At 53.0% G+C, this 13533-nt stretch overlaps 1 protein-coding gene across 2 annotated transcripts; it reads left to right on the plus strand.

Moving 5' to 3' along the window:
* The first annotated feature begins 521 nt into the window (after positions 1-521).
* SPON2 (spondin 2) lies at positions 522-7253 on the plus strand. 2 transcript variants are annotated; one of them, XM_054253567.2, is made up of 6 exons: positions 522-787; positions 1286-1511; positions 1906-2129; positions 2197-2388; positions 2811-2985; positions 6481-7253. In XM_054253567.2, the coding sequence occupies exons 2-6, from the start codon at positions 1289-1291 to the stop codon at positions 6858-6860; spliced, it is 1194 nt and encodes a 397-aa protein (XP_054109542.1). In that variant the 5' UTR covers positions 522-787; positions 1286-1288; the 3' UTR covers positions 6861-7253. The 2 variants fall into 2 exon arrangements, with proteins under 2 accessions (XP_054109542.1, XP_035150273.1); XM_035294382.3 differs by having other exon boundaries at positions 6534-7253.
* The last annotated feature ends 6280 nt before the right edge of the window (positions 7254-13533 follow it).

Raw genomic sequence — 13533 nt, forward strand, 5'->3', positions numbered from 1 at the left:
TTTCTGACTCCCTGCGCGCTTTACCCCAGACCCTCAGCCCACTCTGACCTCCCCCCAGGAGGGATGTCTGGCAGATGCACTGGGGCCCCAGTGTAGACCGCTTGGCTGTTCTGTGCAGTTTTAGGCCATGCCATGAAAGAGACTTAAAGCCAGGGCCGCAAAGACCAGGGGTGCCTTATCCGGGAGCCAGAGCCTCCTCAGGCCACCTCCAGCACTTAGACCGAAGTCAGGCCACGCGCAGGGCCCTCCAGGTCACACCCTGCGGGAAGGTGTAGCACGCTGGCTTTAATTTCAAGAAGGCGAAAACAAGAGCCCCTCGGTCCCCACGCTCTGGGCTTTCCCGGCTTGGGGCACAGAACTGCCCTCCGAGGCACCTAGGGAGGCGCCGGGAAGACGCTCGAGGGAACGGGAGAGAATCGGAAGGGAGAGGAGAGAGGAGAGGGGGGAGGAGTGTGGGAGGGGAGGCGACCGGAGGGGAGGGACAGGACAGACAGACAAAGAAAGGGGTGCGGCCGCGCGGCGGGGGAGGAGAGTGATCTGGCTGGGGAAGGTCGCTGGGCAGGGCGAGTTGGGAAAGCGGAGCCCCTGGAGCCCCCGCAGCCCCTTCTCCTCCTTTCTCCCACGTCCGGTCTGCCTCTCGCAGGAGGCCAGGCTGTGCAGCTCCGAGGACGGGAGGAACTGGAGCCTCATTGGCCGGCCCGGGGAGACGGCCTCGGGCTTAAATAGGGGCTCTGGGCTCTGGCTGGGACCCGAACGCTGCCCGCTGAGCTCCCGCCGCTCCTGCCGGGTGAGTACTGCGCGCCCCCGGGACACCTAGAGAGGGCCCGGGCCTCCTGCACTTTCCCCGCGGCTCAGAACCTTGTGGCACCTCCAGAGGGACCCCCGGGACTGGCTGCGACCCGAGCTTTGCGGGTCTAATCCCGGGGGCAGCCAGTCAGGCAAGACCCCGGGTCCCCGCGACGGCGGAGGCTGGGGGGAGAGCGGCGGCGAGGTCACCTCCCGGAGGCCGCACCCCGACCCGCCCAGCCAGCTGCAGGGACTCGGACTGAAAACCTGCCCGTTACCCTTGGTCGCTCGCAGGCGCACGGGCATCTAACCCCGCGCCGTCCCTTCCGCGGATGGGGGGTCTCCCGAGCGCCGCAGGAGAGCTTTGCAGAGCAGGAAGGGGTGCGCGGGCACACGGGGCAGTCCTGGACTCCAAAGTGCGGCCGGAGCCCTCTCGGCTCTCCACCCGGAGGCTGGCACGGTGGTGCCAGCGCGCGGCTGCTCCCCTCTGTGCTCCCAGGTGATGGAAAACCCCAGCCCGGCCGCCGCCCTGGGCAGGGCCCTCTGGGCTCTCCTCCTGGCCACGCTCGGCGGCGCCGCCGGCCACCCTCGTGGGGGAGAGTCTGTCTGTTCCGCCAGAGCCCCGGCCAAATACAGCATCACCTTCACCGGCAAGTGGAGCCAGACGGCCTTCCCCAAGCAGTACCCCCTGTTCCGCCCCCCCGCGCAGTGGTCTTCGCTGCTGGGTGAGTGCAGCCCCCTCTTCGACTCCTGCTCCTCCAGGAGGGCTGCGGCGCCGGAGCCTCCCACAGCTGCACAGCGCTTCCCAGTCTGGGGCGCGCTCACGTCCAGGAGACTCTGAAGCAAGAAATGTTTGCCGAGCGCCTGCCGTGTGCGGCTGGCTGTGTTCTGGGCTCCGGGGGTGCCGTGGGGACAGGGGGCGGTCACGGGGAGGGTGGGCTGCAGGTGGCCACGCAGCCTTGCGTCGGGGCAGGGGCAGCCACAGGTCACGGTCCCACGTGACGAGGGGGACTTGGTTCCCAGCGGGCGGCGGGGAGGGATCCCCTGGGGCGCCCGCTGGGATCCAAGCCGACCTCTGCCTCTCACGGAGGCCCGCGGCGCGGCCGGGTGGTCCCGCAGGGGCCGCGCACAGCTCAGACTACAGCATGTGGAGGAAGAACCACTATGTCAGCAACGGGCTGCGCGACTTCGCCGAGCGCGGCGAGGCCTGGGCGCTGATGAAGGAGATCGAGGCGGCGGGGGAGGCGCTGCAGAGCGTGCACGCGGTGTTCTCGGCGCCCGCGGTCCCCAGCGGCACCGGGCAGACGTCGGCGGAGCTGGAGGTGCAGCGCAGGCACTCGCTGGTGAGCAGCGGGCAGACTGGGGCGGGGGCCCAGCCGGGGCGGGCGCGCTGAGCCACCGCTGCCGCAGGTCTCGTTCGTGGTGCGCATCGTGCCCAGCCCGGACTGGTTCGTGGGTGTGGACAGCCTGGACCTGTGCGACGGGGACCGCTGGCGGGAGCAGGCGGCGCTGGACCTGTACCCCTATGACGCCGGGACGGACAGCGGTTTCACCTTTTCCTCCCCCAACTTCGCCACTATCCCGCAGGACAAGGTGACCGAGGTGAGTGGGCGTCCCGCGTGCGCCAGGGCCGCTGTGGCCCCGCGTGGTCGGGACGTGGCTGAGGCCTGGTTGTGCCCGCGCCTCCCAGCCCAGGACAGCCACTTGCGGCTTTTGTGTAGAAGAGGCTCCGCTTCTAGGGGCGCAGTGGGCAAGGGGGTGCAGCGCCCCCCATGCCCGCCCCGCCCCACTGGGTCGCAGCATCGCAGGAAGGAGAGTGGGACCTCGTCCTGAGGAGGCCGCCGGTTCCTGGCCTTGGTTTCCAGCCCGTGCTCCATGGGACCGCTGAGAGGAGCACAAGGGAGTTGTGTCCCACAGTGGGGCGGAGGGTGCTGGACGCTGGGCACTGGCCCCAGTAAGGCCATATGCACACCTGAAGGTGGCCTTCTTGGACCCCATGCGAACCTCTTCTTCCTCCTCCCCAGATAACGTCCTCCTCTCCCAGCCACCCAGCCAACTCCTTCTACTACCCACGGCTGAAGGCCCTGCCTCCCATCGCCAGGGTGACGCTTGTGCGGCTGCGACAGAGCCCCAGGGCGTTCGTCCCTCTCCCCTCGGTCCTGGCCAGCAGGGACAACGAGATTGTGGACAGCGCGTCAGGTAAAGACCCCCTTCCGGCCAGGCGCGGTGGCTCAAGCCTGTAATCCCAGCACTTTGGGAGGCCGAGGCGGGTGGATCACGAGGTCGAGAGATTGAGACCATCCTGGTCAACATGGTGAAACCCCGTCTCTACTAAAAATACAAAAATTAGCTGGGCATGGTGGCGCGTGCCTGTAATCCCAGCTACTCAGGAGGCTGAGGCAGGAGAATTGCCTGAGCCCAGGAGGCAGAGGTTGCGGTGAGCCGAGATCGCGCCATTGCACTCCAGCCTGGGTAACAAGAGCGCGAAACTCCGTCTCGGAAAAAAAAAAAAAAAAGACCCCCTTCCGATCCCCCACACACTCCAGACGCCAGGGAAGAGCTGGCTGTGGAAAGTGCCCACGGCAGAGCTCAGGGGCATCACTCCAGCGGGTAGAGGTGCTCAGGTTCAGAGGGAAACTCAGTGTCTGCCACAGCCTCATCCTGTGAGGGAGAAGCTGCGGCTGGCATCCCACAGGACATACAGGACACACAGCTGCCCCAGCCCTGCCGCAGGGCCACCACCAAACCCGAATCTAAGGCCCTGAGAAATTACAAGTAGGAATTCAAAGCACGTGCTGCAAGATGGTGCTGAGATTTAGGATTCTGTTGATTCAAAGGCTGAAGATGTAACTTTTCCACAATATCTGCAGTTGGAAACATCTTACACCCCACAGCCTAGAGGAAAGAATGAAAGGAGGCCCCAGAGAGTACCTGAGACACACTGTCCCGTCAGACACGCACCGACTGGTGACCTGTGTGTCGCAGCTGACAAGGAAGCTTGCTAGGATGGCCCCGTCTGTGTGGCTACCGGCTGACAGCTGTGCTGGAGGGTTCCTGTGGGGGTCGGCCCCGGCCACCACACAGCTTGGGGCTCTGCTCACAGGCGCCTTGGTGTGGGACAGGGCAGGTGCTTATGAGTGTTCCCCTAGCTCCTCCAGGCACCTGCTGGTCCCTCAGCTGGGTGGCGGCCACTGGCCCCATGCAGCACCTCTGGCCTGGACGCCTCACTGTGTCGTGGGTTGGGACCTGTTGGCTCTGGGTCTCTGCTTCTCACCTGACGTGGGTGTGGGAGGGTCAGGGTAGGCTCCAGACAAGAATGGACTTCAGACTTTCCCCAAGAGGAACTGGAGCCCACCAACGTGGCCATGGGTCCAATCGTCCTCCACCTTGCTGGCTGGAGTTGAGGCAGGTGCAGAGCTGTCCCACACACTCCCCTCCTCCCAAGCGGTATAGTGGGGATGGATGTCATCTTGAGCAGCAGTAATTACAAGCTTACTGTCAGCCATCCCTGGAGGCAAGGGGAGGGCAGCTCAGACAGGAGGCGGTGAGCTCCCCACGGCTGGTGGGAACCACTCCCAGACAGAGGCTGTGCCCAGCCCTGGATCCCTCCTCCTCGTTTGGGATGGACTTGGCCTCCCTGTGCCAGCCTCGGTGCTGCCCCCGCCCAGCTCAGTCTTGAGGTCCTCATTCATTTGTCCAGGCAGATGTCCTCTTCCAGGCAGACGTGTGCCAGCACTGTCTGTGGTGCACAGCTGGCCTGGCGGGAAGTGCCCCTCATGGGCAGAGGGTCTGGAGAGCTGCAGTGTGTCCCACTGTCAGGGGCACTGGGCCACAGTGGGCAGGAGAGCATGTGGCCAGTGCCTCGGGCCAGGAGAGGGGATAAAGTCAGCTGAGGACAAGCAGGAGCAGCATTGCAGGGGGTGGGGAGAGATTGCTGTGAGCTCTGATAGCAGGAGGCAGGACCTGGAGAGGACGGTGGGAGGGAGAGAGAATTCCACCCAAATTGCACCTGAGCAGGACTGAGCCAAGCATCTTCCCTCACCAGTGTCCCAGCAAGCACCACTGGGTAGCATGGCACCTCATTCCCAGGGCACTGCGGGCATCGTAGCTTTGAGAAGGATGCCTGCAGCCACTCCCACCAACTCTCTCTGGTGCCTCCTGTGTCCACCTGCCTCATGCTGGCCTGCTTCCGTTCCTTTGTGCCCTCAAGGCTCTCTCCAGAACCTGCCATGCTGGCCCTGTGGGAACGGAGCATAGACTACCGCCCACAAGGGTCTTTCCTGTGACATTTGGCTTCCCAAGGGCAGAAGCTTGGCCTGGCAGGGCCTGGCATGTGGTGGGTGGCACACAAGAGGCTCCCACCAAGCCAGCCTGGCTCTGCTCCAGCTTCCTGCTCATGCGCTGGGCGCCCATCCCCAGGCCTCCTCCTCACAGGACTTTGCAGCATTGAAGAGGTTTGTGGTAGGGCCTCTCTGCAGACCTGACACTGCAGATGCTCACTGACCCCTCACCACAGCAAGGGCGGGGGTGCTCCCACCACCCCAATTCCAGTCGGGAAGCTGAGGCCTGCTGGGACCTCCCAGCGGCTGTGTGCTCTCCAGGTGGGCTGCCCCACGCCCTGGCTCTCAGGCTTCTCCTACACCAGGGCCCCTGCAATGCATCAGTGCCCAAGGTCTTTGCAAGCCCTGTTCCTGCCACTTTGGAGAGGGCTGCTCCAGGTGTGGGCCTGGCCAGGGCTGCCAGACCATTGTAGGAACTGCACCTGCACACCGACCCCCTTCTCCACTCTCTGTCATCCTTCTTGAACTCCTCAACGCCTGTGACTTGTTGAAGGGTCTGAGCCTTCAGTGGCCACAAAGCTGGCAGCAGAGTGCTCGCAGATTTGTGAGGAGAGCTAAGCCCTGGCTGACCGTCCTCAGGAGCGGAGCCCTTGCTGACTGTCCTGGCGTGCTCCGCAGAGGGAAGCGGGGCTCCTGGCCTCCCTCTGGGCTGCCGGCCCTGGGCCACACCACAGAGAAACAATGCCCATCTGGCTGGCAAAAGAGGGGTTTGCATTTTACTTTGGAAAAATGGAAATTACCAAGTGACTTAACCATAACACCAAAATGATATTTAGATTCATGAAAATTATGAAAACCAGATGGGACACAGGGAAACAATGATACTGGAAACGTCTGAGCCCCTTGGGGGTCCAGTTCCCGCAAGACAGACGGCTAACCCAGTGCCCCTGTCTGTTATTCCAGTTAATGTGGCAGCTGGGTTTAGGCTCGGGGCGAGCAGCTTCCCACAGCAGCGGTGTCCACCCTCTCCTGGGGCTTCTAACTCTGCCACGGTGCGGGAGTTCCAACACCGCAAAGACTTGAGCGGCAGCCCCGACTCTCACGTAGAAACGTGCAACTCCAGTCCTTGGGTTGTTTCCGAGGTTGCCACGGTGTCATCCATCTTGCCGCTCACTGCAACAGAGCGGAGAAACCAAAAGCCCCTGAAGCGTGGGCGTGGCCGCTGATGAATGCACACAGTGGAGTGTGGGCGTGGCCTCTGACGAATGCACACAGTGGTGGAAGTGTGGGCGTGGCCTCTGACGAATGCACACAGTGGTGGAAGTGTGGGCGTGGCCTCCGATGCACATTGGTGGGATGCAGTGTGGGCGTGCCCTCTGGTGAATGCACATTGGTGGGTGGGGCTTGTTTGCAGGAAGGGCCGCCTCAAGCGAGTGTTCACCTCGGTCTCTCCTGTGCTTGGTCCAGTTCCAGAAACGCCGCTGGACTGCGAAGTTTCCCTGTGGTCGTCCTGGGGACTGTGCGGAGGCCCCTGTGGGAAGCTGGGGGCTAAGAGCAGGACTCGCTATGTCCGTGTCCAGCCCGCCAACAACGGGAGCCCCTGCCCCGAGCTCGAAGAAGAGGCTGAGTGCGTCCCTGATAACTGCGTCTAAGACCAGAGCCCCGCAGCCCCTGGGTCCTCCTGGAGCCGTGGGGTGTCCGGGGTTCGGGGGCTCCTGTGCAGGCGGCTCAGGGCACGGGGATTTCGTGCTGCTCCCAACCGCGGAGACGCCGGGCCGACCTTCTCTGCACTGAAGGGCCCTCTGGTGGCCGGCAGGGGCAGCGGGAACAGCCTCCTCCTTTCCCAGCCTTGCTTCTTAGGGGTCCCCATTATCCCATCTGCTCTCAGCCTCCTCCTTCTGCACAGATAAAGTCATCCCAAGGCTCCGTCTACTCTAAATTATGTCTCCTTATAAGTTATTGCTGCTCCACGAGATTGTCCTTCATTGTCCAGGGGCCTGGCTCCCACGTAGTTGCAGATACCTCAGATCTGGTGCTCCAGGCTGGCGCTGAGCCCACTCTCCAGAGGACGCGTGCAAGCGGGGGGCCATTTGAGAAGTGAATAAATGGGGCAGTTTCAGAAACTTCACTCGGTGTTTTCATGCTACGGATCTCTTGCATTTGAATAAAGACTGTGTTCCTGACGGATGTCGCTAGCTGTCCCCGCCCTTGTTCTGAGCCCTGCGCAGTGCAGGGACACCTGATGTGCTCCAATGGGGGACACACATTCAGAAGGCACCTGGTGACACCGTCAGGACCATGAGGCATGTGCTGTACATGTGGGGGAGGCAGGCTTGAGACCCACAAGTCTCCCCACAACAGAGGCCACCCCTGGCCCATACAGTGTTTCAGAAGACAGCAAACAGCCCATCAGGCGCATCCACAAACCCAGCACACAGGCGCCTTCCCACAGAACAATCAGAAGCTCAGAGGTGGGGTGCCTTGAGGCCTGGTTGAGGCTGCAGATGCCTCACTCTGCCCCCTCCTCTGTGGGAGCAGCTGTTCCTGGGAGACCACTGACCACCAAGACTCATCAGGCCACCAGAAGATGCCTCCTGGGACCTGAGCTCAGAGGCCCCAACCTCAAAGATGTCTCCCAAGGGCGCACTATGATCTACTGTGGCCCTTCCTGCAGCCAGGGTCCCTGGCCCTCCCCACCAGTGCGACTCTGCCAGTGGAACCCCAGGGGTCTCCCAGCGCCTGGGCTGGAGCTGTGTGTGGTGTGAGGATGGACTGGAGGGTGGCTGCTTCTCCTTCAGTCTTCTCCCAGTGACTGTAAGGTGGAGGCTCACTGGATAAAAGCAAAATTAGAGAAGCTGAAAAGTAGTGGTAAAGTGAGAGCTGATCAACAGGACTGAGGAAGACAAATCATAAGCTGGAAATTTAGCTTCACAAATTCAAATAACTGGCAGGGCATGGTGGGGCACGCCTGTAATCCCAGCACTTTCAGAGGCCAAGGTGGATGGATCATTTGAGGTCAGGAGTTTGAGACCAGTCTGGACAACGTGGTGAAACCCCATCTCTACTAAAAATACAAAAAATTAGCCAGGCATGGTGGCATGAGCCTTAATCCCAGCTCCTTGGGAGGCTGAGGCAAGAGAATCACTTGAACCCAGGAGGCAGAGGTTGCAGTGAGCCGAGTCTGCGCCACTGCACTCCAGCCTGGGTGACAGAGTGAGACTCCTTCTCAAACAAACAAAAACCAACTTCAAATAACTAGGCAAATTTTTAACCACAGAATCTTTCAAAGCACAGGGAATTGTCAGTTCAAAACACATTTATTATTAGCTTCTATAATGTCATAGTATAATTTTGGTATAGGATAATGTTGACTTCATAAAATGAATCCAAGTGCTCTCTTCTCCTCTAAAAGACTTTGTAAAAAATGGATACTAACTTTTTCATAAATGTTTTATAGACTACTTCACAGAATTCACCAGTGAGGCCAATGAGCCTAGAATTTTCTTTTCAGGAGGAGTTTTTAATTACAAATAAAATTAATTTATTTGATTGAATGTATTAGGCTAAAATTTATTAGGCTATTAAACTTCTTTTTTCTTGTGACAGTTTTTGTAATTTGTGCTTTTGAAGATTTTAATTTCATCTAAATTGTCAAATGTATTGGCATAAGTCATTTGCAAAATTATTTTATTTTATTTTTAGACAGGGTCTCCCTCTGTCGTCAGGCTGGAGTGCAGTGGCGCAGTCTCAGCCTCCTGGGTTCAAGCCATCCTCCCACTTTGCCTCCCAAGTAACTGGGACACAGTCACCCGTCACTACATTCAGCTGATTTTTTCATGTTTTGTAGCAATGAGGTCTCACTATGAGGTCCAGGCTGGTCTCAAACTCCTGAACTCAAGTGCTCAGTCTCCCGAAATGCGGGGATTACAGACATGAGCTCCCATACCCAGCCCATAAAATTTATTACCCTCTTAATATCTGTAGAATTGATAACAGTATCCATTTTCATTCTGATATTGGTGATTTGTGGCTTTTCTCCTTTTCCCTGATCAGACTTATCAATTTCATTGATCTCTCAAAGAAACAGTTTTGGTTTCATTAGCTTTCTCTAATGTTTGCTCATTTCGTTTCAACGATTTCCACGCTTTTACTTTTTCTTCCATCAGTCTTTAATATTTCCTTCCTTCTTACTTTAGGTTTAATTTGCTTTTCTTTTTGTAGTTTATTAAGGTAAAGTTTATGTCATGGATTTTAAACTTTTCTTCCTTTCTAATATAAGCACTTTTTTTTTGAGACAAAGTATTGCTCTGTTGCCCAGGCTAGAGTGCAGTGGTACAATCATAGCTCACTGCCACCTCAAATTCTTGGGCTCAGGTAACCCTCCTGCCTCAGCCTCCTGAGTAGCTAAAACTACAGGCACATGTCACCATGCCTGGCTAATTAAAAAAAAATTTTTTTTATTGCATTTTAGGTTTTGGGGTACATGTGCAGAACATGCAAGATAGTTGCATAGGTACACACGTGGCAATGTGTTTTGCTGCCTTCCTCCCCTTCACCCACATTTGGCATTTCTCCCCAGGCTATCCCTCCCCAGCTCCCCCCCGCTGTCCCTCCCCTATTCCCCCCAATAGACCCCAGTGTGTAGTGCTCCCTTCCCTGTGTCCATGTGTTCTCATTGTTCATCGCCCGCCTATGAGTGAGAATATGCAGTATTTCATTTTCTCTTCTTGTGTTTGTTTGCTGAGAATGATATTCTCCAGATTCATCCATGTCCCTACAAATGACACAAACTCATCATTTCTGATTGCTGCATAATATTCCATGGTGTATATGTGCCACATTTTCCCAGTCCAGTCTATCATCGATGGGCATTTGGGTTGGTTTAGGTCTTTGCTATTGTGAACTGTGCTGCAATGAACATTCGTGTGCATGTGTCCTTATGGTAGACCGATTTATAGTCCTTTGGATATATACCCAGTAATGGGATTGCTGGGTCAAATGGAATCTCTATTTCTAAGGCCTCAAGGAATCGCCACACTGTCTTCCACAATGGTTGGACTAAATTACACTCCCACCAGCAGTGTAAAAGTGTTCCTATTTCTCCACATCCTCTCCAGCATCTGTTGTCTCCAGATTTTTTAATGATCGCCATTCTAACTGGCGTGAGATGGTATCTCAGTGTGGTTTTGATTTGCATCTCTCTTATGACCAGTGATGATGAGCATTTTTTCATATGTTTCTTGGCCTCATGTATGTCTTCGTTTGTAAAGATGGGCATATCCTTTGCCCACTTTTGAATGGGCTTGTTTTTTTCTTGTAAATCTGTTTGAGCTCTTTGTAGATTCTGTGTATCAGCCCTTTGTCAGATGGGGAAACTGCAAAAGTTTTTTCCCATTCTGTTGGTTGCTGATTCACTCTAGTGACTGTTTCTTTTGCTGTGCAGAAGCTGTGGAGTTTGATTAGGTCCCATTTGTCTATTTTGGCTTTTGTTGCCAATGCTTTTGGTGTTTTGTTCATGAAGTCCTTGCCTACTCCTATGTCCTGGATAGTTTTGCCTAGATTTCCTTCTAGGGTTTTTATTGTGCCAGGTCTTATGTTTAAGTCTTTAATCCATCTGGAGTTAATTTTGGTGTAAGGTGTGAGGAAGGGGTCCAGTTTCTGCTTTCTGCACATGGTTAGCCAGTTTTCCCTACACCATTTATTAAACAGGGAATCCTTGTTGCTCACTGCCACCTCAAATACTTGGGCTCAGGTAACCCTCCTGCCTCAGCCTCCTGAGTAGCTAAAACTACAGGCACATGTCACCATGCCTGGCTAATTAAAAAAAAATTTTTTTTATTGCATTTTAGGTTTTGGGGTACATGTGCAGAACATGCAAGATAGTTGCATAGGTACACACGTGGAAGTATAGAACTTCCAGTACTATATTGAATAGAAGTGATGAGAGAGGACATCCTTGTCTAGTGCCAAATTTCAAAGGGAATGCTTCCAGTTTTGCCCATTCAGTATGATATTGGCCGTTGGTTTTTCGTAAACAATCCCCATTGCTTGTTTTTGTCAGATTTATCAAAGATTGTATGGTTGTAGATATGTTGTGTTGCCTCCGATGCCTCTGTTCTGTTCCATTGGTCTATACCTGTTTTGGTACCAGTACCATATGGTAGACTGTTTTGAAACCATACCATACTGTTTTGATTACTGTAGCCTTGTAGTATAGTTTGAAGTCCGGTAGTGTGATGCTTCCTGCTGTGTTCTTTTTGCTTAGAATTGACTTGGCTGTGCGGGCTCTCTTTTTGTTCCATATGAAGTTCAAGGTGGTTTTTTCCAGTTCTGTGAAGAAGGTCATTGGTAGCTTGATGGGGATAGCATTGAATCTGTAAATTACTTTGGGCAGTATAGCCATTTTCATGATATTGATTCTTCCTAACCATGAACATGGAATGTTTCTCCATCTGTTTGTGTCCTCTCTGATTTCGTTGAGCAGTGGTTTGTAGTTCTCCTTGAAGAGGTCCCTTACGTTCCTTGTGAGTTGTATTCCAAGGTATTTTATTCTCTTTGTAGCAGTTGTGAATGGCAGTTCGTTCTTGATTTGGCTCTCTTTCAGTCTGTTATTGGTGTATAGAAATGCTTGTGATTTTTGCACATTGATTTTATATCCTGAGACTTTGCTGAAGTTGCTTATCAGTTTCAGGAGTTTTTGGGCTGAGATGATGGGGTCTTCTAGACATACTATCATGTCGTCTGCAAATAGAGACAATTTGGCTTCCTTCTTTCCTATTTGAATACCCTTTATTTCTTTTTCTTGCCTGATTGCTCTGGCTAGAACTTCCAGTACTATATTGAATAGAAGTGATGAGAGAGGACATCCTTGTCTAGTGCCAAATTTCAAAGGGAATGCTTCCAGTTTTGCCCATTCAGTATGATATTGGCCGTTGGTTTTTTGTAAATAGCTTTTATTATTATGAGATACGTTCTGTCAATACCGAGTTTATTGAGGGTTTCTAGCATAAAGGGCTGTTGAATTTTGTCAAAGGCCTTCTCTGCATCAATTGAGATAATCATGTGCTTTTTGTTTTTGATTCTGTTTATGTGGAGAATTACATTTATAGACTTTTTTTTTTTAAGGAGATAGGGTCTTAGTATGTTGCCAGCCTAGCCACAAACTCAATATAGGTATTTAAAGGCATAAATTTTCCTTTAAAATTTGCTTTAGCTGTGTACCACAAATGTACTTTCATTGCAATTCAGTTAAAATACTTCCTATCTTCCCTGCGACATATTCTCTGATGCATGGTTTATTTAAAACTGTTTAATTTCTCATTTTTATTACTGATTTCTAATTCAATTAAGTTATGGTCAGGAACATATTCTGTATGATTTCAACTCTTTTAAATTTATTGATACTATTTTATAGCCCAAAGTAAGACCTATGTTGGCAGATATTCCCTGTGCATCCTGTCATGCCTGAGTGTGGTGTTTCATTAATGTTAGTTTGGTCAAGTTGGGTCATATTGGCTGATGGCATTGTTCAGGTCTTCATTATCCCTACTGATTTCCCTTTATTTGTTCTATTATTAATAGAGGAGTGTTGAAATCTCCAAGTATAATTGTAGATGTATCTCTTTCTCCTTCAGTTCTGGCAATTTCTGTTTCACAAATTTGAAATTTTTATTATTAGGTAATATATATTTAAGATAATTGCCGTTTGTCATTAAGAAATGCTCCCTTATCTCCAGTGATATTCTTTTGTTTAAAAGTCTACATTGTCTGATATTAATGTTGGCACTCCAACTTCTTGGATTAGAGTTTGCCTAGAGTATCTTTTTAAAAGCCAATTTCTTGTGGACAATAAGTGTGGGAAGTAGAAAAGTTCCTCTTCAAAGTTTCTTTTCTTGTTTAACAAAAATTCATAAGTGTTAGAAATAATAGCTTGTTTTAAACACTTTCTTCAAAGGCTTCTTACTTTTTGCTAGTAGCTCTTTGTTAATCCCCATCCTATGTAGCTGTTAGACATTGTTACAGGCACATAGTACATTCTATGTCCTTGTACTTTAACCAAGATATCTGTGCTGGACGTGCTCACAGGCATGTCCCAGCTTCCAGCCTATGCCCCTTGCTTATTTAGAATTCCTTTTTGCTCTCCATTGCTTTTACCTGTTTAGAAAAGTTGTAAGTTGTTAGCCAATCGGGTTTTAGTCTAGATTGGGAGGTCTGGCTCCAGCCAACGGAGATCAGACACAGCAGTGAGGACAACCCCAAATGCATAAGGGATAACTATGTCTGCTTTCCTTTGTTCTTTGCACTCTTGCAGCAAAATTGCTAAGAAGGGTACCCTTTCTGCAGGAAGTAAAAGGATCTCTTGCTTTGCTGAGAGATCCTTTGTCCCAGTACTAATTTTTCTTTTCAGCATCAAAAATTTACACATAACAATAATCATTTGGATCTTGCTTCTTTACTGGTCTGATAA

The sequence above is a fragment of the Callithrix jacchus genome, chromosome 3 (genome assembly GCF_049354715.1).
Source record: "Callithrix jacchus isolate 240 chromosome 3, calJac240_pri, whole genome shotgun sequence".
Lineage (NCBI taxonomy): Eukaryota > Metazoa > Chordata > Mammalia > Primates > Cebidae > Callithrix > Callithrix jacchus.